Source organism: Pinus tabuliformis, chromosome 6, assembly GCF_031772625.1.
Source record: "Pinus tabuliformis cultivar Carrire ecotype Pingquan chromosome 6, CPIR1, whole genome shotgun sequence".
NCBI lineage: Eukaryota > Viridiplantae > Streptophyta > Pinopsida > Pinales > Pinaceae > Pinus > Pinus tabuliformis.
The window spans coordinates 364,413,148-364,439,627 of record NC_142292.1 but is presented as its reverse complement, the minus strand read 5'-3'; the positions used below and the strand labels follow the sequence as shown (position 1 = coordinate 364,439,627).

General features: G+C 38.0%; 1 protein-coding gene across 3 annotated transcripts in view; it reads right to left on the bottom strand.

Annotated features, from left to right (window-relative positions):
* Positions 1-4,548: 4,548 nt before the first annotated feature.
* The window catches only part of LOC149258808 (uncharacterized), a 75,650-nt gene continuing 53,718 nt past the window's right edge, over positions 4,549-26,480 (bottom strand). For all 3 annotated transcript variants that reach the window (XM_089416352.1, XM_089416342.1, XM_089416361.1), the window contains 2 exons: positions 7,430-7,546; positions 4,549-6,475 (listed from right to left, as the gene is read on the bottom strand). In XM_089416352.1, the coding sequence (XP_089272478.1) occupies positions 6,287-6,475; positions 7,430-7,546 (306 nt within the window). In that variant the 3' untranslated portion in view covers positions 4,549-6,286. The remainder of the gene's footprint in view (positions 6,476-7,429; positions 7,547-26,480) is intronic.

Here is a 26,480-nt window from a genome sequence, read left to right as displayed (position 1 = left end):
CTAGTATTGTCTCCTTCTAGTTGAAGTCATTCCATATCTTGCTAAAAATGGGAAGTTTTTTTGGCCACATGTCATAGCCAAAAAGTTTTGAAAAACAAGACCTATTTAATGCAATGAGCATTGGGTACTAGCTCTTTACCTTTCACCTATTAATTTTCATCTTCAATGATTCTTTAGATGTCACAATGCTTCTCGAATTTATGCCTTACGGCGTTTCCTTTGGAACATCTGGTGCAAATGATAGTTTTAACCTTAAATTCAATATATATATAAGTAAAAGATTACATTGATCTGGTTATTGAATTAACATAGCTCGGTGAGGTATGTACGAGTCTTAACCAGTCGAGTTCAGCTTCAGTTAACAATTCGGAGTAATTGATAAAAACCCCACCTACCAAGTGATGGTATTGTATTGATGCAAGGTTTATAATCTACACTTAATTAATTGAGTGTAATTCGTATTAAATCTACGTTTCGGTCTGTTTAAAAATCGTTTCAACTGAACCCATATTTAAAAACTCGACAAGCAATTGAAATTAGTAATCATGATGTATAATTTCAAACATTAACAATTTCACATTTCTAAATTCATGTTTATTTTTTCACATTTACATAACACCAGCCTAGATCCATCTTAACCTGGATCTATCAAGCGTCGAGAGGGATCCAATCTCTCGATGTGCAAACCGCTTTTTTGAGTGCAAAATTTGAGAAAAAATTTGAACCTCGAAAGATTTGATCCCTCTCAGTTCTTGATAGATCCGAGTTAAGATGCATCTAAGCTAGTTATATAATACTATATAATATATATATATATATATATTTGTATCTTTCGTATTCCCTCTCTCTATCTCACCCCCCAAACATAGACACCCTCTCTTCGTATCTATCTCTCTTTCCCTCCCTCTTCCTCTTTGCCTCTCTCATTCCTCTTTATCTCTCCTCTCTCCTTGACTCTCTCTCCATGGCTCCCTTGTCACTCCCTCTCTCTCTCTACCTTTCTCCCTCTGTATCTTTCTTCTTCCTTCCCTCTCTCCCCCTCCAACTTCATCTCTCTCTCCTCTCTCTCAATTCCTCTCTCTCCCTTTCTCTCCCACCTCCCTCTGTCTCCCCCCATCTCTCTCTCTCTCTCTCTCCATATATCCCTTGTCACTCCCTCTCTCTCTCTGCCTCTATATCCCTATGTCTTTATTCTTTCCTCCCTCTTTGTCCCCTTCCAACTCCATATCTGTCTCTCCCCCCCTCTCTTCTTCTCTCTCTCCCCACTCTCTCTTCCTACCTCTCTCTCCCACCTCCCTCTCTCCGTCTACCACCATCACTCTCTCTCCCTCTCTCTCTCCACCATCCAACTTTGTCACTAGCTCCCCCCCTCTTTCTCCCGCCGCCTCTCTTCCCTTCACTTTGCTTGCTAGCATCACTTGGATCCTTAGTTAATATAGATCCATGTTGGTTCTTACTAATATTTCTATTATATAAATTTCACATCTTTAAATATAAAAGTATTCTCATTTTTAATTGTATTAAAACCTTAATTTAATTTATATGAGAATATTTTTAGTAGTCCTCACAATAAGAGGGTTTATATATATCTTAAAACTAATTATAACCCTCTTCCTATTAGTCTCAATTAAAAAAATGTTATAAAATTAAATTAAATTAAAATATTATATATACCTCAAAACTAATTATGACCCTCTTCCTATTAGCTTCAATTAAAAAAATGTCATAAAATTAAATTAAATTAAAATATTTTTATTGTGAAATAAGTTATGATTTTTGGGCACATCGTATTGATAAATCATCCTATTGGCCCATGTTAATGTAACAAAGCCTATTTACAAGTTAATAATATCTATGGTAAAGTAGTGGTGAATATTGATGGTTAAGAATCTTGTCATATTGCTATAAATTATTTAGATTGTGAAATAAGATATGATTTTTTGGCATGTAGTATTGATAAGCTATTGTATTAGCCCATGCTATTGTAACAAAGTCTATTCACAAGTTCATAATATCAATGACAAAGTCGGGGTGAATATCCATGATTAAGAATCTTGTCATATTGTTATAAAATATTTTGATTGTGAAATAAGTTATGTTTTTTGGGCTTGTGGTATTGATAAGCCATGGTATTGGCCCATGGTATTTTAACAAAGTCTATTCACAAATCAATAATATCCATAGTAAGGTGGTGATCAATATCCATAGTTAAAAATATTTTCATATTGTTATAAAACATTTTGATTGTAAAATAAGTTATGTTTTTTGGGCATGTGGTATTGATATGCCATGGTATTGGCCCATGGTATTATAACAACACTAAATTTTTACAAGTTAATAATATCCACTGTAAAGTGGGAGTGAATATCCATGGTTAAAAATCTTGTCATTTGGGCTTGAGGTATTGATAAGCCATGATATTGGCTCATGGTATTGTAACAAAACCTATTTACAAGTTAATAACAAAAACAAAATATAACAGATTGAATTTTATTATTTTTATTACTTTAACTTTTTATTAACATTTAAATTTTTGAAGTCATCCTCATACTTTTGACTTTTATTATTATTATTATTTAACTAAACCGATATTTAGAATTGTTTACATAATTACATTACACCTACACATCTACTCTACGCTGCTTATATAGCGCCTCTCGACACAATAATTATAAAATTACTCAAATAACAAATGACGTTATTTGTCTATCTTAGATGGGCATATTTCAAAACAATTTGGTTGTTGTGTAATTTTGACTACCATGATCTACTTTTCACCCAATGCAATATAGGTGTATATCTATATTGCCAAGCCTGAGCCCCAAAAATACATTTTACAACTATATTTATAAAGTATAGTAACTAATTTTTTTAATATATTGATAGTTTCACTATGATTTTTACTTAGCCGAAGAGATAAGCTACTATGTAGCACTTGTTAACTCTGAAATGAAATATTAAAAATACATTTTTCCATAATTAATTAAAATAACATTAATAAAATAATAAAACACATTAAAATAACATTAATAAAACACTATCAAAATTGAGAACTTAAAGAATATGTAACAATTATGATTCAAAGGAAAAAAAATGAATTGAATTCTCTTAAATTTTTATTGTGAAGCTTCACAAAAAAAGGGCCGAATACATCAAGCAGATGAAAAAGCAATCTGTCCCATAGGCTATCTTTAGCCTCGTAGACGTTAAAATAATTTCTTTCTTTCTTTCTTCTTCCTTTAAATATTTATAACATTAATCATCTTCTTAATTTGTTAACTGATTAAATGCAAAGAAAAATTTCTCTCCAATCTTTTTAATCAAACCCGAAACATAATAAGAATAAAGAATATGTAACAATTGTGATTTAAAGAAAGAAAGATGAATTGAATTCTCTTAAATTAAGCTTCATTTAAATATTTATAACATTAATCATGTTTTTAATTTGTTTACTCATTAAATCTAAAGAGAAATTTCTCGCCAATCTTTTCAATCATAAAATTCCTTATCAGTTTTATTATGGTTTAATCAATCGAATTTGATGTCAATAACCATCCGCATCCGTTCATTTAATTCAATGCAATAGCACTTCCTAAAAAATTGAACTGCACATCATCATCATAATAATAATATAATACCACCTTTTAAATGGGAAATAATATGAAATGAAACGGTCTTAACTCCGTTACAATCTTATCTTTTAGTCGAAAACTCCCATTTTCATTAAAACTGCAAATAATTTTACATAACATAACTGTGCGTGTGTTCCATTGTTGGACAGCAAGTTCCAAATATTAACCTCATTCAAGCAAAATAAGGGTATGTATAAAAGAGTTGATGAGAAAACATACAATACCCTAAACACTATTGGACCCTCCCTCCAATTGAACCAATTTCAATTCTCAAGGTCATCAGAGTGTAACAATGGTAATAGTGGTCTTAGTGCTACTCGTGGAGGACTGGGGCCAGGGGTAGTGTTCCTTGTGATGATCGTTGTGTTTGTGGTGGTGCTCGTGGTTTTGGTGAACATGGTGATGGTGGCACTCAAGGTTACCAGGTTTGTGGTGCTTGTAGCGGTGATGGCAGCACTCATGGTTACGATGGTTATGGTGGTGCCCACGGTTGTGGTCCGGACTTTAATACTCACGGGCAATTTTCAAAGTCAGCTAAAGGGGGATGAAAGTCCATGGCTTTCATAAGTTATAACAGCTACTTCCACTATTATCTAATGTATTGCAAAATAATGTTAATACAATTCCATCCATTATTGTAAGGCATACAGTTTAGTTTGCCTCAGACAACTACTCACAAAAACTACTGTCATACAAGACTTCATAAGCCAGAAAATGCAAACACTTCCCTAATAGAATGATGAATTATGTGAAAACAATGTAAACAATTGACAATCTGGCCTTGCGCGACAGCACATGGTATCTGCTTGGACAGAATGCCCCTTGATATAACCAGGAAAAGTATCTTCATGACACAAGAACATAACCCCTATGAGAATTCAGACTACATGTTACATCATAAAAAAACAAAAACAAGTTCCAAATCCCATATATTATGAAATCAGCGAAACAATAAATTCTGCAACAGCACATGGTATCTCCTTGGACAGAATGTCCCTTCATATAACCAGCGGAAAAGTATCTTCATGTCACAAGGACACAGCCCCTATAAAACTTCAGACTGCATGATACATCATAAAAAATGAAACGAATTCCAATCTTATATACTCAGAAATCAACCACTAAAGAAAATATTCTTCCAAGAAATTGGCTATCTGAAATGCGCTGATAATGCATATTAAACAGGACAAGAAACAGACCTCTTCCATTTTTCTGCATCAAGGCAATGGCAGCACCCATATTAATTTGATTCACAAAAGCCTTAAAGATCAAAAGAAATATCCAATAATGAACAAACAATGCCTATTGAGAAATAAGATATGATTCCTTGGCTGTGTAGATCCTTTTGGTGGTAAAGGAAAATTTTCTAGCTAATTTTCACAAGTTAAAGAATTCTGAACTTTCCAGTAACAAACCACCATCCTTGCAAGGATTCCCCGGCAGCATAAGTTGTGCCTCTATGATTTGCGTGCAAACTGTTTAACAAGCCACTAATGCCACAGGGGACCCTTCTTCATTGTGGCCCACCTCTCGTACACGAATCCGATCACTTTATACAGGACAAATGCTAAATGTGGTGATAAATGACTTTATGCTGATATGGAAACCTCCATGGTTTCAGTTTAACCTATTACTCCTAAAGCAACTAATCTTGCTATTTTAATTATTATATAAAACAGGTTTCTCTGACAGATTTGCCTTGAAATATAATGTGAACGTTTGATTGTCACAAAGAACATTTGCCTCCGGCTGATTTTCCTTGTAAATAGAATATAGCTATTTCACAGGCATAAACAACGATTGCATTGACCTGTAAAATATTTTCTAGCAAAATCGTGTCAGAATATAATACATTTCCTGGATAATATCAATACATTTTTAGGGTAATACATTATTATCAATACAGCAACGTCCTGAGAAAAATCCATATTGTTACCTGCAAAGAATGATAGAGGCATACTCGAGACATTTTGGCAAGGTCATACACTAATCAGAATAGAAGAATCAACTTAGATATGGATACTAGGTAAACATACAATAATTAGGGCAAACATGGTCAGTGACTTTTGGAAATTCAGGCTCTGATCAAATATTTGGTTCAACTAGGAAGAACAGACACATGATGGAGCAAAATTCAACTGCATCATAGTGGGGAAATAGCATGATCTTTTAAGAAGACATTCCTAATCACATAAAAGAGAGCTTTTACAATTAATTTTGGATCATTTTGCACCCTAATGAAATTTTCCAAATAGAATTTCAGTTCCTATTTCTGTTGTTGGTAATAGCCTTATATCCCTAGGAGCACAAAGGACATGGAGGAGAACAACTGACAGGGTACCTCATAACTAAGACAAGGTTCTATTAATTGACTTTTGTAACTGGATATTGGTGTTTAATTTTACTCGAGCAATAGCAAACAGGTGTAACGCAATGAAAATCAAGCGCATGGGGTTTTGGCTGACATTCTGCGAGAACTTGAATCGGATAATAACTTGAAAATGTTCCCATGCAGAAGCGGACTACCAGTAACTCCAAAAGAACTTGGGATTTATGATACAGCTTCATTTCAGTAATCATACAAGATATTCCTGCCTTCGATAAACTTTTATCAGGATTCTGACCCACTTGAACATGTTGCCATAGAGTACATGCTATGGAAAAAAATGTGGTGTAAATGCAGGAGCATTGGTTACAAATGGATGATGAAGCAACTCTGACACATTTGCCCTCTCTTCCGGCTTCCATTTCAGGCACCTTCTGATGAAGTCCTTCGCTTCAGAACTTAGAATGTCAGGAATAGGAGGCAACTCCCCTTGGCTCACCTTGAAGAAAAAGCTGAACTGTAAAAAAAATAAGCATTATTAGCATGCAAATCTTCATAGTAATGATTAAGACCCGGAATACTTAAGACTCAATTTAGAGACACTAGACTCTTGTAAGAAAAATAATGGATGAGGTGATAGAGATCCAAATACCCATTTGTTAGATCTAATAAAACAATGTGTTAAAACTTAAAGCCTGTGTATGTGGAAGCAGCGTAAAGTGATCCTACATTGATAGCATTGATATTATGTTTCATCAAGACCTATGTCATTATTAATCCTTTTGGAAGTTAACAGTCACCAAAGACATAGCAAAGATGCATCAATAAGTATTGACTGAAAGCTCTAACCATTGTTGGCATTTATGTCTACATTTAACGAGTGTATACACATTCATGATAAATATAAGAGAGTCAAGAGAATACTACTCAATATATTAAACCGCAGTATAATATATACGGCTACCCTAAGATAGGCTAACATACACCTCTCAAATACATCCTTTCCGTCGAACATTATTAATAGTGTTGTAGATATGTTACGATGGTTTAACCACCAAATACTAACCTCAACTAATAGTTACATATTGGTCACATGTTATGTCCTAATATGATCACATAATACAGAAGTACACTTAACTCTTGGAGCTGGCTGTTTTCTACTCAAAATAGTGACAAATCATATTGTGTTTTACTAACTTTGCCACCTATTATTCTAATTGCCCAAATGATCTTCAACCCTTCGATATTTTGAATATAGGTGATTATTTTACAATCATAGAAGCAAGTGATATGTTGCCCCTACAATGAGTTGCACAATTCAGAGTAGCAAACATTGGGGTTCCTTTTTTACTAAAACTACTCAATTTGTCAACTTTCTCTAAGGAACATTAAAAACAGATAGCTTGTGTGGCATTTAAATACCAAGAAACATAGAAACGAATTGAAATACTGGGAGATGTTTCATGCTCACCCCTTTCAAATGACTCCATGGACCCTTCCCATCAGCCATCTCAATTATAGTACACCCTAAACTCCATATATCAACTGCTAGACCATATCTTCGGCTGTCTGCTGGTGGCTCAATCATCTGTCATAAAAACACCGGATGTTAAGGACAACAAATCATCAGTACAAAAAGAGGAAGGGTCAGAAACAGGATAGATGTAATCAATACTAGCAAAGAAACAATTACAAGAACACCACGAAAAGAGGAAGGGTCAGAAACAGGATAGATGTAATCAATACTAGCAAAGAAACAATTACAAGAACACCACGAAAAGAGGAAGGGTCAGAAACAGGATAGATGTAATCAATACTAGCAAAGAAACAATACAAGAACACCAAAGTATGCATTATAGTTATAGCAGAGTTGATGGAAGGAGCAAACCAAAGCTTGGCATGCTGCTCAAAACCACTAACTACATCCTATTTCAGTGCATCTTTAGCTATTCCATCTGGATAGGAAAACCAGAAATCAGGTTCAAGTTTCAGAAACGGTGTAGATTTCAGAAATAACGCTTTCAAAGTATTGGAAAATGGGGGCACAGAAATTAAAAAAAAAAAAAATTGAAAACCCCTTTTAACAGTACGGAAACAGGAAAACATCTGGGAAACATGTCCCACATGTTTCCCAAGAGTTTTCTTACCATTTTCATATCAAAAACATTTTCTGTACAGAAACAAGCCCAGGTGAGAAGTTTTGGTTACATCTATACCTTCAATGACCATTGGCAGGGATGCAGTCAAACTTGACAATTACATAAGCAGCATCCTTATAATAAGGTGTCTTGGCTAAATTTTGGTATGGCCCTCCCAAACTCAACTACTCAACATAGCAATGTTGCTTTAAAACTCTGTTGCAGGAAACCCCTGACCCCCCAGTATTTCAACCCCCTGAAACACCAAGAAACACACAAGCACACATCAAATGCACTGGAAACTTGGTGAAACATTTCACCTAGTGTTTCACAATTTCAAAACACAACAGGAAATTCCCTGTGGTGCATCAGGCACATTTCACCTCCGAAGGTTCACATTCAGCCTCCAAAACGTATGTTTCATCTAGGTAAATGACCCCTCAGACCCAACCAAACAACTAAACTTGCTACTAAACCTTTGATAATGATTCTTAGACACTAGTTTGACTTTAATGACAATACAAAATAACAAAAATAAAAATAAAAATAAAAAAGTAAACTTCCAGAAATTTGATTATTTCTCACAATATCAGGAAAAGGGGAAACGAAAATTTAAAAAAGAATTTAAGAACTCCCTATACAGTACAGAAATTGGAAAACGTCTAGGAAACATTTCCCACAAGTTCCCCAAGAGTTTCCTTACCATTTTCCTACCAAATGCATTTCTTGTATAGAAACAAGCCCCAAGTCAGAAGTTTTGGTCATACAAACCTTCAGCGATCAATGTCAAGGATGCAACGGAACTTCTACGCTGGCAGAGTACTTGGGTTCAAGGATTGGGACAGGGATGGCAGTTTGAAACAGGTGGCTTAGGTATATCAGCAGTACACTGTATGCATACATAATACATATACATGTCTGTTTGTGTAAATTTATAAAAAAAAATAAAAACATGCACATTATAATATCATTTTCAGAAAGTAACAACAAAAACATGCACATTGCTGCACCGCATAATTGTGATGTCTAATTCTATTATGATTTTATCAAATTCAGAATTTTCATTCAACATTAAATCATTGAAGCTTTAAACAATCATATAATGATTAGAGAAACACCAAACAGTCAACTTGATCATTATCATTTGAAAAGTGAAATTTGACATCAATAGGTCTCGAATCTTAAAAAGTTGAACCGAGTGGCAAGTACATATGACATGCTACATTCAAAAAGTTGCCAAATGGCATTTCAACAAGAAAAAACACTGGAATCCCTTCACTGCTGGACTATTATCTCCCTTCACTGTCGGGTTGTTACTCGCTTCACTGCTAGAAATGAAATGGTAAAATACTAAAATGTTAGGCCCCTATACTACTATATTGTTGTGCCCATGTAGTCCCCATATTGTTATTATTGTGCCCCATAGAAGCCCACTATTGTTATTATTGTGCCCTTACATTATTATTGTTATGTCGGGGTGAATTGGTCTTTTGGACATAGGTGAAAAATTCACCAAAAAAAGTGATTCAAAACCCAAAATGATATATCACCCCAAAGAGATGTATGATGGTTTGATGGTGCCCTTGTTGGAAATACTGAGAGGGGGGTGAATCAGTGTTTCCCTCAATCGTTAATTAGCCAATTAAAATTTTTCTTTGATTAGAAGCACAATATACCAGAACGCAGAAATAATAAAGAAAAAAAAATTATTAATAAAGAAAGTAAGGACTCCAATCCTCTTCAACCTGTACAACAAAATCTCCAACTTCTTCAAGGCTCCAACCTTGAATGAGGATTCCAATCCTCGAATATCAATCCAAGCTCCAACTTGGTCTCTCACAAGGTTCCAACCTTGTATGAGGACTCCAATCCTCAAATATCAATCCAGGTTCCAACCTGGTCTCTGACAAGGCTCCAACCTTGTGTGAGGACTCCAATCTTCTAATTCAAGGTCCAACCTTTTCAAAGTACTTTCTTCAACATATCTTAAAGGTGTTCCAAGATCTCTTCCAATGTTGCACGACTTGTACTTGTATAAGACTCATCTGGCTATTGACTCGGCGACTTGTATAAGAATCGGGAACGACCCATATAAGACTCCGCAAAATACAGGGAAAAAAAGTAAAATTAATCAAAAAAATAAAAAAAATTGAAATTTGTTGCCAAGGACGAGTTTTATACGGGTCTGTATCAGTTTGATACAAGTAGTATGCGAGTCAACACGAGTCTTGTGTAAGTCAGATCGGGTAAGGGTCTTATGTGCGGGTTCTATAAGAGTAACTCGTTTCGGCATATGACTCGTCAAGACCCACGAGTCTTGAAGGGTCTTATAAGGGTTGTGATTCACTGATCTCTTCAATAGCTGCTATCAAAGACACTTCTTTACACTTTAAGGTCTAGTAAAAGTTTTGCTCCAAAAGACACTTCTTCACACTTCAAGGCCTGGTCAAGGATCTGTAGAAATTCTCATTGTAGATTAATCTGATTATGCAATGTACTAAAGAAAAATACTTATTCTACTTCTACAATCAAACTTGCGGAAGCTTAATCAATTTGAGCAAGATCAAACAGAACACATATAACAGAGAAGAAGAATCAATCACACATGAGACGCAGAAGAATACCCTGGGGAAAGCCTCAGCTAAAAACCCCGCTATCTGTATTATCATACAAGTGGAAATAACTCAGGATTACACAAAGCTTTAGCTCTCACAGCTACCCAGCTCTCAATACAATCCTTCACTGCTGCTCATAGACAAAATATGCCTTCTCCTCTATCCTCCAAGCCTCCTATTTCCTTGTGTTGTTCCTCTGGGATGATTTTCCTTCAACCAAGTGGAACACTGCTCTTACACACTGTAAAACTGCGCAATCCTCAAGGAATGAATTCCTTCTGCATGCAAGAGATTTTCTCATAAGAAAATTCTTGCAACTAGTAGTCCACTATCCCTGCCTTTAATCTCAACTTGGTCTTTGCCTGAACTGACATGCATGAGTTATTTATGAGAAAATATTCAATTATCTGAAATACACTAGTTGCATGCATGCATGCATTAACTGACTGAACTCACAATTAGTTCCTCAAACTGTTTGGAACTAATTTAACTGGACTTAACTCAGTTAACTGAGCTAACTAATTACAACTCAAATACAACTCATCCTTATCTCCTTAATTAAGGGATAACTTCCTCAATCAAAGGGATAACTGTTGCATGACTTCACAAAGACTTCATGTTTGAATTTCTCCAACTAATTAACTCAATATGAATTAATTAATTATTTTTCAAACAGCTGGTGAGACTAAATTCGAATTTTAATTCAAGGACAAATTAAAATTGGAATATTCTGAAATGCTATTTTTAGCATTTCTTGTTGTTATTTTCAACACTCCCTCTCAACAAGAAAGGGATTATCTGCCACCCCGATCCTGTCTCTATGGAACTCGAATTTACACTTTGACAATGCCTTAGTCAAAATGTCAGCATCTTGCTCCTCGATCGAAATATACAACAACAACATGATCCTCCTCACCACACAATCTTTGAGATGATGATACTGAATGTCGATATGCTTGGACCTGTCATGAAATACTGGATTCTTAGAGAGTTTGATACAACTCTGATTATCACAATAGATCATAGTTGGATCCATCCTCTGATCAAACAAACCAACTAGAATTTTTCGCATCCAAATGGCCTCACATGCTGCTTGACTTGCAGCCATGTATTCAGCCTTTGTTGAGCTGAGTGCAACTAACCTCTGTTTCCTATTGTACCAAGAAACTGCAACTAAACCAAGGTTGAAAATTCCTCTTGATGTGCTCTTCCGATCTGATGGACTCCCTACCCAATCTGCATCTGCGAAGCCCTATAGCTTCACTCCCTCTGTCCGTCTGTACCATAATCCATACTGAGATGTGCCTCTGAGGTATCTCAAAACATGCTTCACCGCCTTCCAAAATAGCTTGGTAGGTTGAACCATAGCTTGACTCAGTTAGTTCACCGCATGGCACAAATCTGGTCGTGTGTTCACTAAGTACATCAATGAACCCACAAGTTGTCGATACACAATAGCTTCTACTACTTCTCCTAAAGTAGCATCCTCCTTCTTCCAGTTACCTGCTAGAGGAGTCTGCATGGGCTTGCACTTCTCCATGTGGAATCTCCTGAGTATCTCACTGGCATACTTGCCTTGAGACACAAACACTTCCCCATCCTTCTGCCACACTTCCATGCCTAGAAAGTAGTGCATGAGACCCATGTCTTTCATCTCGAACTCTCTTGCAAGGTCCTCCTTGCAAGACATGATCAACTGATCATCACCTATTAATATCAGATCATCAACATAAAGAACAATGATCAACTGCTTACCTTTCACCATGATGTGGTACAAGTTCGCATCCGCTTCACTCTTTGTGAAGCCCAACCCGGTGAAGTAGTTGTCAATCCTGGTGTACCAAGCACGAGGTGCTTGTTTCAGCCTATACAAAGCTCTCTTGAGTCGGCACACATGCGACTCACGATCAAAGGTCTCAAATCCTTCTGGCTGCTCTATGTACACCTCTTCCTCAATCTTGCCATTGAGGAATGCAGTCTTCACATCCATCTGATGGATCTTCCAACCCATCTATGCTGATAGTGCCAACATCGATCTGATAGATGAGTACCTTGCTACAGGAGCAAAAGTCTCATCATAGTCGATCCCCTTGACCTGTGAGAAACCACGGGCAACAAATCTTGCCTTGTGTTTCTCCACACTACCATCAGCAGCTTGCTTTACCTTGTAAAGCCAACAGGAACTCACAACTGACTTGTTCTCCGGTCTTGGAACAACATCCCAAACACTGTTCCGAACTATGGAGTCATACTCCTCCACCATAGCATCAACCCAAATCGACTGTTGCACTGCTTCCTCAAAGGAAGATGGCTCGGTCTCAACACATTCCCCAACAAGGGCCATGTATCCAGTGTACCTATCAAGTGACCTCCTCTGTCTGCACTGAGAAGATGGTTCTCCCACATTCTCTCTTGCATCCGACAACAATATGTCAGCTTCTCTCGTGCGCTTCCGCCCATCTCTGGAAGACTCTACTTGAGTGGATGTCTCCACTCTTGGAACCTCTGTATGTGGCTGCACCGCATCAATCTAAGGCTCCTCCTCCTTAGGAACCAAAAGTTCCTCCACAGCCTGTAGTTGGAGCTCCCTCTCAAGGGAAACTCGCATGGCCTTCTGCTCATCAAAATTAAGATCTCTACAAACCACTGTCTTCCAACTGGTAGGAAAATACACCCGATAGTTGTGGGGTGTATCAATGTACGCCTCAAGTATCCCAACTCTGCTGTCGGCTCAAATTTCTTCCAGGCATCCTTGGTCACATGGTAAGATACCGATGAGCCAAAGATCCTAAAGTGACCCACATCTGGTCTCTTCCCAGAGAAAGCTTCCTCTGGTGTCTTCATCCCAAGAATTCAATGCGAGCTTCTATTCTGCAAATAGACCGTTGTATTGCATGCCTCAACCCACAAATGAAGTGGTAGGCCTTGGTCATGCAGCATCGCCCAAGCTGCCCCCACAATCGTTCTGTTCTTCCTCTCAGCCACCCCATTCTGCTGTGGGTTATGAGGTGTCATCAATTCCCGTTTAATTCCTTCTGCAGCACAAAAGTCCTTAAACTCTTGAGAGACATACTCTCCACCATTGTCGCTTCTCAAGGCCCTAATCTTCTTCCCTGATTCTTTCTCAACCAAAGCTTTGAACTCACAAAACTTTGAGAAGGTTTGATCCTTCTTCTACATGAAATAGATCCAGCATTTACGAGAAAAATCATCAATGAAAATCACATAATACCTTTGCTTCGCGGTGGATGCTGTCGAGAATGGTCCACACACATCTGTATGAACTCGCTCCAAGATTGCTTCAGCTCGACTGTCTCGATCATGAAAGGAAGACTTGGCGTACTTTCCCAAGGTGCAACCTTTGCATGTGTCCACTTGCTCAAGTTTACCTTTGGGAAGTCTGGTAGAAATCTACTGCATTATCTTCAAGGCCCCATGATGCAAGTGGCCCAACCACCTATGCCATAACTCGCCAATATCTTGGCTTTGCACCAATTCTGCTTTGGAACTCAATGCAGCACAGTCATCTACCTCCAGCTTGTAGAGATTCTTCACTCGAATCCCAATCCTCTTGGTCTGACCCGTGGCTATGTGTCTCAGGAACGCCTTTCCTTTATTGAAGACTACATCATAGCCTTTGTCTTCCAACATCGCGACCGATACCAAGTTCTTCTTCAGTCCAGGCACATACTTTACATCAGTCAGGGTGAGAGGAGCTCCATGCTCCCTCTAAAAAACAATCGTACCTTCACCTGAAACACGGTACTTTCCATCATCACCCATCTCTATGCGCATCTTGAGATCTTTCTCCACTAAGGTACTGAATAAACTCTTATCGTTGGTCATGTGGAATGAGGCTCCACTATCCAGATACCAAACACAACCCACCATCGATGAAACCATGCATGCGATGAGGATAAAATCCAATTCGAACTGAGAGGCTAGTGCCTCACCTTCTGATCCTTTCGAGGATCCCTTCTTGGATTTCTTCAATGGACAATTAGTTGCATAATGGCCCACCTCATGACAATTAAAGCATCCCACTTTAGATTTGTCAATCTTCTTCCCACCATGGGAAGAACTCGATTTGGAATGGGAAGCCTTCCCTTTCCCTTTCCTTGCCTTGCTAAGGCTAGATTTTCTTCATCATCATGCTTAAATGAAGAACCATCTCTGGTGCTTCTCCTGATCTCCCCCTGCATTAGATCCGACCATAGTCATTCCTAATCCGGCAGTTTCTCTCTTCCATTCACTGAGTCCTAGTAGCTATGCCAGCTCTTAGGAAGACCGAGGAGAGCAAGACTCACCATATCATCATCAGCTGTCGTTATTCCCACACTACCAAGCTCATCTCTGCAAGTGGTGAGCTTGTTCAAATATGTAGAAATAGTGTCGCCCTTTTCACACTTGATTTTCCGAAGCTTGTCCTTGAGCGCCAATTTGCTTTGGTCGCTACTGTTCTAATATAGGTCTTTCAATGTCTTCCACATTGAAACCGGAGTCTCCTTACAATGGAGACTCGAGACAATATGGTCTCGAACTCCCTCCAGAAGAATCCTCCTCGCCTTCGCCACACACTTCTTCCATTCCGCTAATTCTTGTGCATTAGCTGCAACTGACTTGGGGATTTCTTGATCAATGAAATCCTTCAAACCATTGTCTTCTAATATCGCTTCCATGCGATCCTTCCATGCTATGTAATTCGAGTTGCCATCCAGGGCATTCTCGAGTCTCAAGCGATTGAATGCCATTGGTGAACTTTGAGGTGTGATAAGAATTCGATTTTGTACCTACAATCAAGAACTTCAAACTTTTCCCTTTTCCCTTCTCAGTTATGTTGTTCACAGCTCTGATCACCTTTGCTCTAATACCATGTAGAATTCCCACTGTAGATTAATCTGATTATGCAATGTACTAAAGCAAAATACTTAATCTACTTCTACAATCAAACTTGCGGAAGCTTAGTCGATTTCAGCAAGATCAAATAGAACACATATAACAGAGAAGAAGAATCAATCACACATGAAACACAGAAGAATACTCTAGGGAAAGCCTCAGCTAAAAACCTCGCTATTTGTATTATCATATAAGTGGAAATATCTAAGGATTACACAAAGCTTTAGCTCTCGCAGCTATCCAGCTCTCAGTACAATCCTTCACTGCTGCTCATAGACAGAATAGACAACACATATGCCTTCTCCTTTGTCCTCCAAGCATCCTATTTCATTGCGTTGTTCCTCTGGGATGATTTTACTTCAACCAAGTGAAACACTGCTCTTACACTGTAAAATTGCGCAATCCTCAAGGAATGAATTCCTTCTGCATGAAAGAGATTTTCTCATAGGAAAATTCTTGCAACTGATAGTACACTGTCCCTGCTTTTAATCTCAACTAGGTCTTTGTCTGAATTGACATGCATGAGTTATTTATGAGAAAATATCCAGTTATCTGAAGTACACTAGTTGCATGCATGCATGCATTAACTGACTGAACTCACAATTAGTTCCTCAAACAGTTTGGAACTAATTTAACTGGACTTAACTCAGTTAACTATGCTAACTAATTACAACTCAAATACAACTCATCCTTATCTCCTTAATTAAGGAATAACTTCCTCAATCAAAGGGATAATTGTTGCATGACTTCACAAAGACTTCATGTTTGAATTTCTCCAACTAATTAACTCATTATGAATTAATTAAATATTTTTCAAACAGCTGGTGAGACTAAATTCGAATTTTAATTTTCAATTTTAATTCAAGAGCAAATTAAAATTGGAATATTCTGAAATGCTATTTTTAGCATTTCTTGTTGCTATTTTCAATAGGATCTACTCAAAAAAAACATTTCTTCACTCTGCAAAGTCTGGTCAAGGATCTGATCCAAAGGTTTTTCAAAATCTGCTTCAATTCTGCTCTAAGGTCTGCACCAAATCTGCTTCAAAAGACTTGTTCCATAGTGCTTTCAAGATGTCTCCATTGTCAACTGCAAGGTGACTTCAATAATCTTCAAGAACTGCTCTCAAGACGTCTTCAAGGCCTGCTCAAAGATCAATTCAGGGAGCTGGTCCATGTATTTTTCAAGATCTGTTCTTAGACTGCTTCAAAAAGCGGCTTCAAGATTGGTCAAAGATTTGCACCAAAGACACTTTAAAGATCTTGTTTAGGCCTCCTTTAAAACCTTCAAGTCTTCTCAAGAATACTTCAAAATATATATTAAACAAATGTGAAGACAGTCTGAGGTCTGAGGCAAAAGACAGATCTGAAATGTGCACAAGAGGTCCAAATTTCATTTTTCACCAGTCTGAATTGTCCACAGGAATAACCTAGTTACAGGGCCGAAACTTCTCCACAGAACTGTAATTTATCACAGAGCTGAGTATTGCTCTGGTAGAGGAGGCCGAGATTTCTTCTAGTAGATGGCCGAGTTCTGCTCTTCAAAAGGTCTGTGATCAGGGCAAAAAGAATCCAAGTTCTGCTCCTTAAATTGGCTAAGAGATGCTCCCAGATTGGTTTAAATAATCCACCAATAATTCTTTTTTCATGAACCATTACACTTCTTTCTCTATTCCTTTGACGAGTTTCTTTCTTCGGATATCTTCTTTTAGACCTCGGACTGTTTTCCAATCTCAAATCCATGAATTTTCACCCATTTGTAGTCCACAGCTGTCTATATATATATGTGATTGGGAGTGCCCTTAACTGGAGCCAACTTGAACCTTTGAAAGGCCACAATTATAACAAGGCTGACCTGTGACTTTTGATGAAGCCGACCTGTCAATCTTAGCTTGAAGCCGACTTGTAGTGTTTTAATGTTCAAAAATAATTTGGTGACAGTGTTTTAATCTTTGTGATCAAACCCAGCTCTTTGATCTCACATGTCTTCATATGATTGCTTCTTAATGCAAACAGGTACAACACAGTCATTATAGTGCAGGTGGCCCAGCTGTTGTTTATGGTTTTCCTCTTGAACTTGTAGCACATAATTCACATTCACTTGCATCAGTATTTGACAGGGATTAGACCTCCTCAATTCCACTTTGACATCAATGACAACTTTACTCAATAGCCCTTCCCTCCTTAATTTCTCGTTACATTGTCCCAAGGGTACAATGTTTATTAAATCTGCTGATGCATCAATGCATGTTAAAAATGCAACAATGTTGTGTGAATTATTAGATAGGTTTACCCAAGAGATAAGTGTGCAGCATGTTGTGCAATTAGTAATAGATAAAACAATTAATTATGTGGTTGTAAGCAAGTTACTAATGTAAAGGCACCCAACAATGTTCTAGATTCCATGCAATGCCCATTGCAACAATTTGGTGCTGGAGAATGTGGGAAAAAACATCTTTTATCAAAGAGGTCATGATCAGAGCAGGGGGACCACATGTTAGAATATAGGGCTTTCAGATCTAACAAAGTCACCTTAGTGACTTTTGGGTTCTTGGTTATGATTAGGCTTTAACGGTGGCAGGTGTGGGGGTGGGGGAGTGGTGATTTATCACCCCGGGGGAATAATAGGCACAACCTTCTCTGAGTCTTTGACATGCCTTCAACAGCCAAGCAGATGCCTATGCCTTGCTCCAAGGAATCTCTATAGCAATCTTGCTTCATATGGGCAATTTAATTATAATAGGGGGCTCGAAAAACACCATAAGGAACCTGCATTATGGCACTTCCCGCCTTGACCCTCAACTCCACTCAATACAATGGCGTATACAATCAAGATTGGAATCCCTCCTAGAGGTAAGTTATTTTCATGTTCCCCACTCCAACAACACAGCAAGAGGCAAATTAGCTGCCCAAGTAGCGGGGCACCCCACCGGAACCCTCAAATCAACTCGAGAATGTAATTTCAACCGATTTCTTGATGACCAACTGACATCCCAGTTACCAGCCACGTTGGAAATTTTGATCGATCACAAACATCAACTCCAGCGCACCAAGGATGAACGGGGTTTCCTTTGCCCTAGTTAAATCTTCATGTAGGTCAAATTTTGTCTCATTTTGGGGGTGTTTTACAAAATACGAAGTGTATACAGTATCATTTCCTTGGTTTGATATAGTTAAGTATAGTTATAGAACCGATGGTCTGAATCTGGATCAGGATGATGTTTTGCCTAAAATTGATTGATGTAGCAGCACTAAGTTGATCTCTGTGTAACTCTGTTGTGCCACCATGCACAGATTTTGTTTGATATAATTTATCAGTTACCATTTAAAAAGATATATCTCTTCTCAAACTTTATATTAAGAAGTGAATCCCATTGTAACTCGCTCAAGTATTTTTTGTAATATAATAGTGTTATTGTGCGTATATACATATCAACTCGATCTAGGGTTTTATCAAGGTCTAGTATATTTTATAATATCTTATCAGAGCAGCGTAGAATGTGGAAGCTGCATTTGCGTGAATCAGAAGACAAATCACTTCTATAGATGATCAGAACCAAATTGTGTGCTTGATTGGAGCACTGAGATTTGTGGGGTCATGTCAATTTGTGACAAGTAGTTGGTAGATCAAACTTCCATTTGAAGGAGTTGTCAATGACAATATGTAGCCCATAGCCTAGGTTTAATTGAAGTAGCAACTGCCAAGGATTTACATGAGCAAACGTACAGAGTCAAAGCTAGCTGCCAAAGGATTAAAGATCAAATTTCCTTTCTTCTAATTAAAAGAGCAATTGTTAACCACCATCCATTGTCTAGTCATTGTTGCCTCAAAATCTAGCAGGCCTTGTGAGAGGCTTCACAAGGCAAGAGCCAGACCAAGATGCAACAATCAGATGTATTTCCACTATCACCTCAGCACTCCACCTCCTGCTCTTTAGTGGAATTTCACCACACGGGAGGCTTCCCAGTTTCTCACCTAAAGGATATTCCAAGTCAATTGGCTAAAGGTGATATAAAGAAATGTTAAGCAAGGTTCTTCTTAGATGGACTAAGGCACAATTCTCTATGTAAAAGGAATACTGGAATAGTGTACCATAAACAAAGCCCTTTAAAGGATACTTGATAACTAGGGTTTCAAGGTGTAGTTCAATAAAGAAGCAATTGGGCAAGCAAACAGGAAGAAAAGGTTTGCTTAATGATGATATCAGCAAAAGGTGATGATAAACCTTCAAATAAGCCCCAAGTTGAAGCCTTGTATAAGATTAAGGTTTTTAGGGCACAAATTGCCCAAGGTTGATGACATCAGCCTAGTATGGCAAATTTCACCATGAAACTTGAAAGAGGCCAAATTTTGAGTCCAAGAGGTCAATCAAGGTGAAGAAAAGCCAAAATAGCTTCAATGACTTTCCTCAACCAGCCCTAGTTGAAGTCAACCCTTTCCCTAGCCCTAGAGGCTTGCCTTAAAGGGCCTAAGAAAACAGAAAAGCAAGAAAAAGTAAAATTTTCAATGAGTATTGACCACCACAAGGATCCCAGTGCCTTTCCCTACTAGGGTGATGGAGTATTAGGGGTTAAATTTAAGAGATATCAAATTCACGCATGGAGTAAGGGGGAAACCCTAGTTTTCACTATCAAACACTATCCTTATGAGGCGAGAAATTGTTGGGAAATCTAGGGTAGCTAGATTAGGGGTGATTTCTCTTAACTTGATAATTGCTTGTGATGTTCTTTACTTCAATTTGTAGTATTTACAATTTGCTTCTTCTAAACAGCTACCAAAACATGAAGATCAATAGAACAAAGTGGACACAAGATATACGCTTCTAGCCAGGGCCAAAACCTCTCCTAGAGAGGAAAGCCCACAAGAAATTCTTCTCTTCTTATAGAATCTTCAAATGATGAATTCCAAGACCTTTAGACCCAAGACCAAGACCCCTCCAAGGCCAAGTCAACATTCAACAAATTTCAACCCTTCAACAATTCCTCTAGCAACTTCTTCGACCCCAGCAACCTTCTACAACTTCAACCCCCATAAACAATTTTCAGCCTTCACTACAGGTCTGTGATTTTCGGTCCTTCTACAGTAGCTACAATTTCGCACGTGTGGGATAGAGAGGCTAATTTAGGCCTCCTTTCTTCTTCACTTTGCTTGCTTCTTCTTCCTTGGACAAATGGATGATGTGTCCTCCTTTTTTATCACAGATTTCGGCATTCCTTGAAGATCTGAAATTGTCTTATGTAGTTGCAGAAACCCTAATCTTTCTTCACACGTGTGAGCAAAATTTCAGAATTTCATTTCTCCTTCTTGAGATTAGCCCTTCGCTTGACCTTCCTTATTTTTTTTTTGCTTTTAGACTTCTTGATGATGATCGAACTTCTTGGATGATCTCCCAAATGAGGTCAAGTTTCTTCTTATATATAGGCTTCTAAGGAGGTCGAATTGTCTTTTATGAGGCCAACTTTATCTCTTGCAGGCCGACTTGGTCTTAGAGGGACTTTTGACACACTTTGACTCAAATAAATTCTTTTGACTTGTTACAAGATGCCCAATGGGGTCTATTACATATGACAATGACTCTGACTTTATGACAAAACCCTAGAAGCACACAATGGGTGCCTTGACCTAAAACAACTTGACCTAGAGCATGAAACCCATGCTATAAAATAATAATAATATTTTTTTTTCTATTACATCAAATACATAAAATCAATAGTACATAGAATATTATGAACACCGAACCTAGTTACAATTTTCAACAAAAATTAAGTAGAAGAAAGCTCTCTAGGAGGTATTATAGGGAATTCAAGGCAAATAGATTTGACATGAAACAATTTACCAACATTTTCCAATAAAAATATGCATTTAGACATGGTATAGTAGAAAAACCTTAGCAACATTTCATCACATGTAAAACCATTAGGAATCAGCAAATATGCTCACAAATATTCCAAGAAATTGCCTTCTTTCAATCCCAACAATACATCAACACATAAACTAATCTCCAATAGCAATAGTTCCACAAAAGATCACATCTCCACAAGTAGCCAGTAGCAAATGCTAATTCGAGCTCTCTCTTAGAAGGTCGAAATCCACACAAGTGATGATGAAGAAATGAATGGAGACAACCTCCTTTTATAGGAGGTCTATCACCATAATTTTAAAAACTGGAACCGGTGACTGGACCGGTCCACCTAATAAACCGGGTTTCAAACCGGGACTAGTCAGGTCTAAATGAACTCGTCTTTAAAAAAATACATTAAATAATTAATTTTTAATGAAAAAAACTATTTTTAAGATTTAAAACCATGATTCCAAACCAATAGACACAAAATATGCAAAGTTTGCTCATATATATACCATGTAAAGGTGAATATATCAAAATGGCACCAAGTGCAATACATATCAACAACAAAATATATAATCAATGAGGCTCTAAATGGCCTTTAGAGTGCAAAAACAAAGCCTACAAACTATGGAGCCACTGGCCTACTACAAGTCTACATATATGATAATAGTGATCAACATTATCACTTGAAACTTCTCATGAGTCATCATGATCAAACTCAGTTGAGTCTTGACTCCCAAACTTTGCAACTACTTGAGTCACAAACTTCTCTATTGGTTCAATGACTTGAGTCTCAAACTTCTGAAGGTATTCTGCCCTAATATGCCCTATTACTTCATTTGGTGCTCCACATGGCTTTACATGGCCTCCTATACCAACGAAGTGTTGCTTGAACCTATTAATACCCCCTCCAATAGATTTTTGGCAATATTTGCAGATCATTTTGTCATCAATCATATCACAATGAGCCCATGCAGTATCCTTGGCTTTTGGAGGCATGATGACTACTACTTAGCTCAAACTCTGTTGTTCCAGTACCCCAGCAAAAACTCAACACTCTCCAAGCTCCCAATCAAACTCTCAAAAACTCCAAATGAGACGTGTGAGGCAAATGAGGGGGGTGAGCTCCTTTTAAAGGCTTGGAGAGAGTGTGTTTGAATGGAAACAACCCTTATTTTCCCTCCAAAACACCACGGAACCTTCCTAAACTGCGTTGTGTAGGTCCTCTGCGGCCTTGGCAGTGAACCGGCCGGTTTAGGACGGAACCGGCCAATTTGACCATAAACCGGCTGGTTAGCACTGGTTTATCTTATTTTTTGGCCAAGAGGTGGGTTAAACCCAGTTTTTTTGCTAGTTTGACCCGATCGTCTAATGAACCAGCCAATTTGATCGGTTACCGGTTCAAACAGGCCGGTTTTTAAAACACTGCCAGTCCAATTTGGCCTTCCAAGAGAGTCAAAGTCAGCCCAAAACAGTTCAGTCAAACCCAGTCAAAGGAGAGAGAAAACACTGCTGTAATTTCTGCGGTCAAATCTGAAGTCAACGCTGAAGTCAACCCTGGTCAAACTGTCCCAAACTCCTTGATATTTGTGCCAATAAATGCAGCCTCCAAAGATCGAAATTCTGCCCTCAAAATCAAAGTCAACAGAGGTCAAATGAGCCCTGGTCAATGCTGGTCTGTTTTCCTGAAATTCGAGTTGTTCTGCCCCAGAAGAATTCAGCCTCCTACCACACGTGCGAAGTAGAGAGAAGCTGCCTCCAAGCTGTATGAACCACATGTCACTCCTATCGTTGAGGGTGTGGAGACACATCTCTTGGGCTTTATTTGACTGAGGCCGACCTTGACAATTTGTGCATGTGAGAGAATAAATTCAAAATTCCACTTCTGCTTGTCAGAATGAGATGATCTTTATATCAAAATTGGACCTCTTGAAAAGCGGAATCCAATGCAATAATCATCTCCATCATATGAGCTGTCCTAAGGTGGAATTTGACCCTAGTTGCCAATTTTAACAGACACCATGAGACAAGCATTACAATAATAATTTTATTTTTCTTCTTTACATCAATTACATAAAATCACAATTACACGGACCATTATGAAGACCAAACCTAGCTACACTTTTCAACACATACATCCAGCGCCCATCGCACAACCACCAGCAGCTGCAGAGATGATAAAGCCAAAGCTATTATTGACCTTGCTCTCTCAAACTCTAAGTTGTATTATGTATATTTGGAAAATTCATCCAATGAAATCTGGGATAATCTGAATAAGCTATTTGGATCAAAAGCGGTGAATGCAAAGTTTTCTTTGAAGCTACAGTTATTCAAATCCTAGATGTCTGCAGAAATTACTATGTCTAGCTACATAATCTGAGATCTCTCATCAAACAGCAAGCTGAAGTTAAAGCTAATGATAGAGGGAGAGGATGCCAAAGTCATTTTGTTAAACAGTCTGCCTTCCAAAAACAGCAATGCCATCTTTACTCTCAGTCAAATGTCCTCACACACTCTACAAGGTATGATTTCATCTCTCTTAGCTGAAGAAAAAAGGGAAACTACAGAAGATTAAGAAGGAGATTCTCAGTGAGAGACAGCACTATACTCAAAGAAAAGGGTGGAAAAGAGAATGACAGGTAAAAGTGGGTGTGTTACTATTGTGGCTCCAACTAGGACAGCTTCTCCTTGCAGGACAGTGAGATCCCAGACTCCAGACTTCAATTTGCAAGCTGTTATATGAACAAAACTTGTCCTGAAACTGATTTTATATTTGACTTTATGGTTTGACTTCATCTTTCAGAACGAACAGAAATTTAATTATGATTTTTGTTTTATAGCATGAAATATATCAGAATCAATATTACATTTATCATTATTCACAATTTATCGCCAGGGTCCAAAACTTAAATGATTGGCAATATTGGGGAAAATATCGGAAATTATCAGGAAACTTAAAAAAATACAAAAATAATATTTTTTTCAAATTTTTATTCTTTTAAAGAAATATCAACATCAAACAAACACAATGTCACACAAATATGAAAATAAAACTACAATATAAAATGTATAAGATGTCAAGTGGGACATCGATCATTGGTAGTAGATACTGAAATATGATATCTGTCCTCAATCATAAGTTCTAACAAGATAATACAAATCACATTAAAGCAAAATAAATGTTTCTCATGAGATGATCATCATGAGGCATCTAGATACTATAATGACAATCCGATAATAATAATAATAAATAATGCACTAAGAAGATATGGCCAAGGATTAGGTTTCCCTCGTCCTTCAAAAGCTCGTGGTTCCCATGCAATTCCTTAGTTCCTCCCTCTAATCTCTCTTTCTAGCAGTATCAAGAATTGAGTTCTTTACAACAAGGACAATATCTGAGGTAGATATAGGGAAAATAGTCAAATACCACTTCATGCCCAGGTATTTTGGCAAGGTGGTATTTCAAATGGGTGATTCAACCAAACATTTCCATTCCACGGAGCTTGCAACTCAACTTTGTTCTATTATCACCCTCACATGGTTCACCATACTCCCAAATTACTTGTTTCAGAGCCCGGATAATGATGGTGATTCTTCTGATGAAAGGGAGGGCTTGCACATCATTTTTGAGCCCCAACGCTTGAGTGAGAGAGTGCCACGTTACCCTTCTTGTGCTTTGGAGGGTATTTGGGCACCATGGATATGACATCTTGGCATGGAGGCACTTTAGAGGCATGCCCATGATCTGGTTGTTGATTTGGGGTAGCATCGGATGTGCTCTAAGCCTCAAATTTTGCAGGGAGGCTTGGGCATAGGTATTCGAAAGAACCCAGAAAGCATTTAGGGAAATTTCACCCATAAGTGATTTTATTAAAATAATTAATATTTTTAATGGGGTTCCTAAGTCTAAACTTAGGAAAACTAAAATATTAATGGGTATTAATCTAATCAGGGGTGAAACTTCTAAAAAGACCATGGATCAAGTCAAAACGATCTGAGCCTTTGATTATGTTTTAATCTAAGCCGTTGGTGGTCCAACATGAAGATATAAGAAGGGGCTTGAGGGTCATTTGGAAAACACACAGAGAGATTGAGAAAATCGATTTTCTGAAGTGAGAAGTTCTCAGGAGGAAAATCAATTGAGGAGATCTTGCAGCAGAGGGGCAGTGAGAATCCGGGAGAAGGAATTTCCAGAGAGTACCAGGCATAGAGAGAACAGAAAGACGTCCAGACGAAGGCTGACGCTGGCCTATGCATTGCTGGCGCAGAGGAAGCACAATCAATGAGGGGAAGTCGAGTTCCTCCTGAGGGAAGTCGAAGTTCAGTTGTCGGAAACCAGGGTGTGATTTCTGTGGCAAAAAAGTCGATTTATCAGCCAACAGAAGATCCAGAGGAGAGGCAGCGTAATACCAGGAGGGGTGACGCAGTTCTGTGCAAAGGCCACGCAGAGGGTGACGCATTTCTACGCAAAGGCCACGCAGAGTGTGCACAATTTTGCGCAAAGGCCACGCAGAGGGTGACACAGAGCCTCCAGAGCTGAAGGATCAGTCACTGATTCTCCAGTGACAAGGTGAGATCATTTCACCAGTCTTTTGTTTAGTGTTCTCTCTGTAACAAATTGCCAGTTAAGCATCCTAGAATTGTACTCAGAATTTTCTCTTGCATAATAATAAACCCTCAGAGTTGTGGCGCCGGTTTTCCCACATCGGGTTTTTCCGAGGACTAATTGTCCAAAAATAACTATTCTATGTGTTGTATTTTTCTTTCTTGCTCAGTATTTTGTTTCCGCATATATGTAAATTAAGTGAAGGTTGCAAATGTATTTGCTTCAAAATTTACCATAGAAGACAATAAATAACTTGCATGATTTAATCAAGTAGGAGAAGTAACATCAGTTTGTTGCAATAGGGATTTCGCCTTAGAAATTTTCACATGGTATCAGAGCTAGTGCAGGTAAGACAAGAAGAGTAGAACCATAAACCCCAGCGCTGAGCAGAAGGGGAAATCGAAAAGCTGTAGGAGGCAACA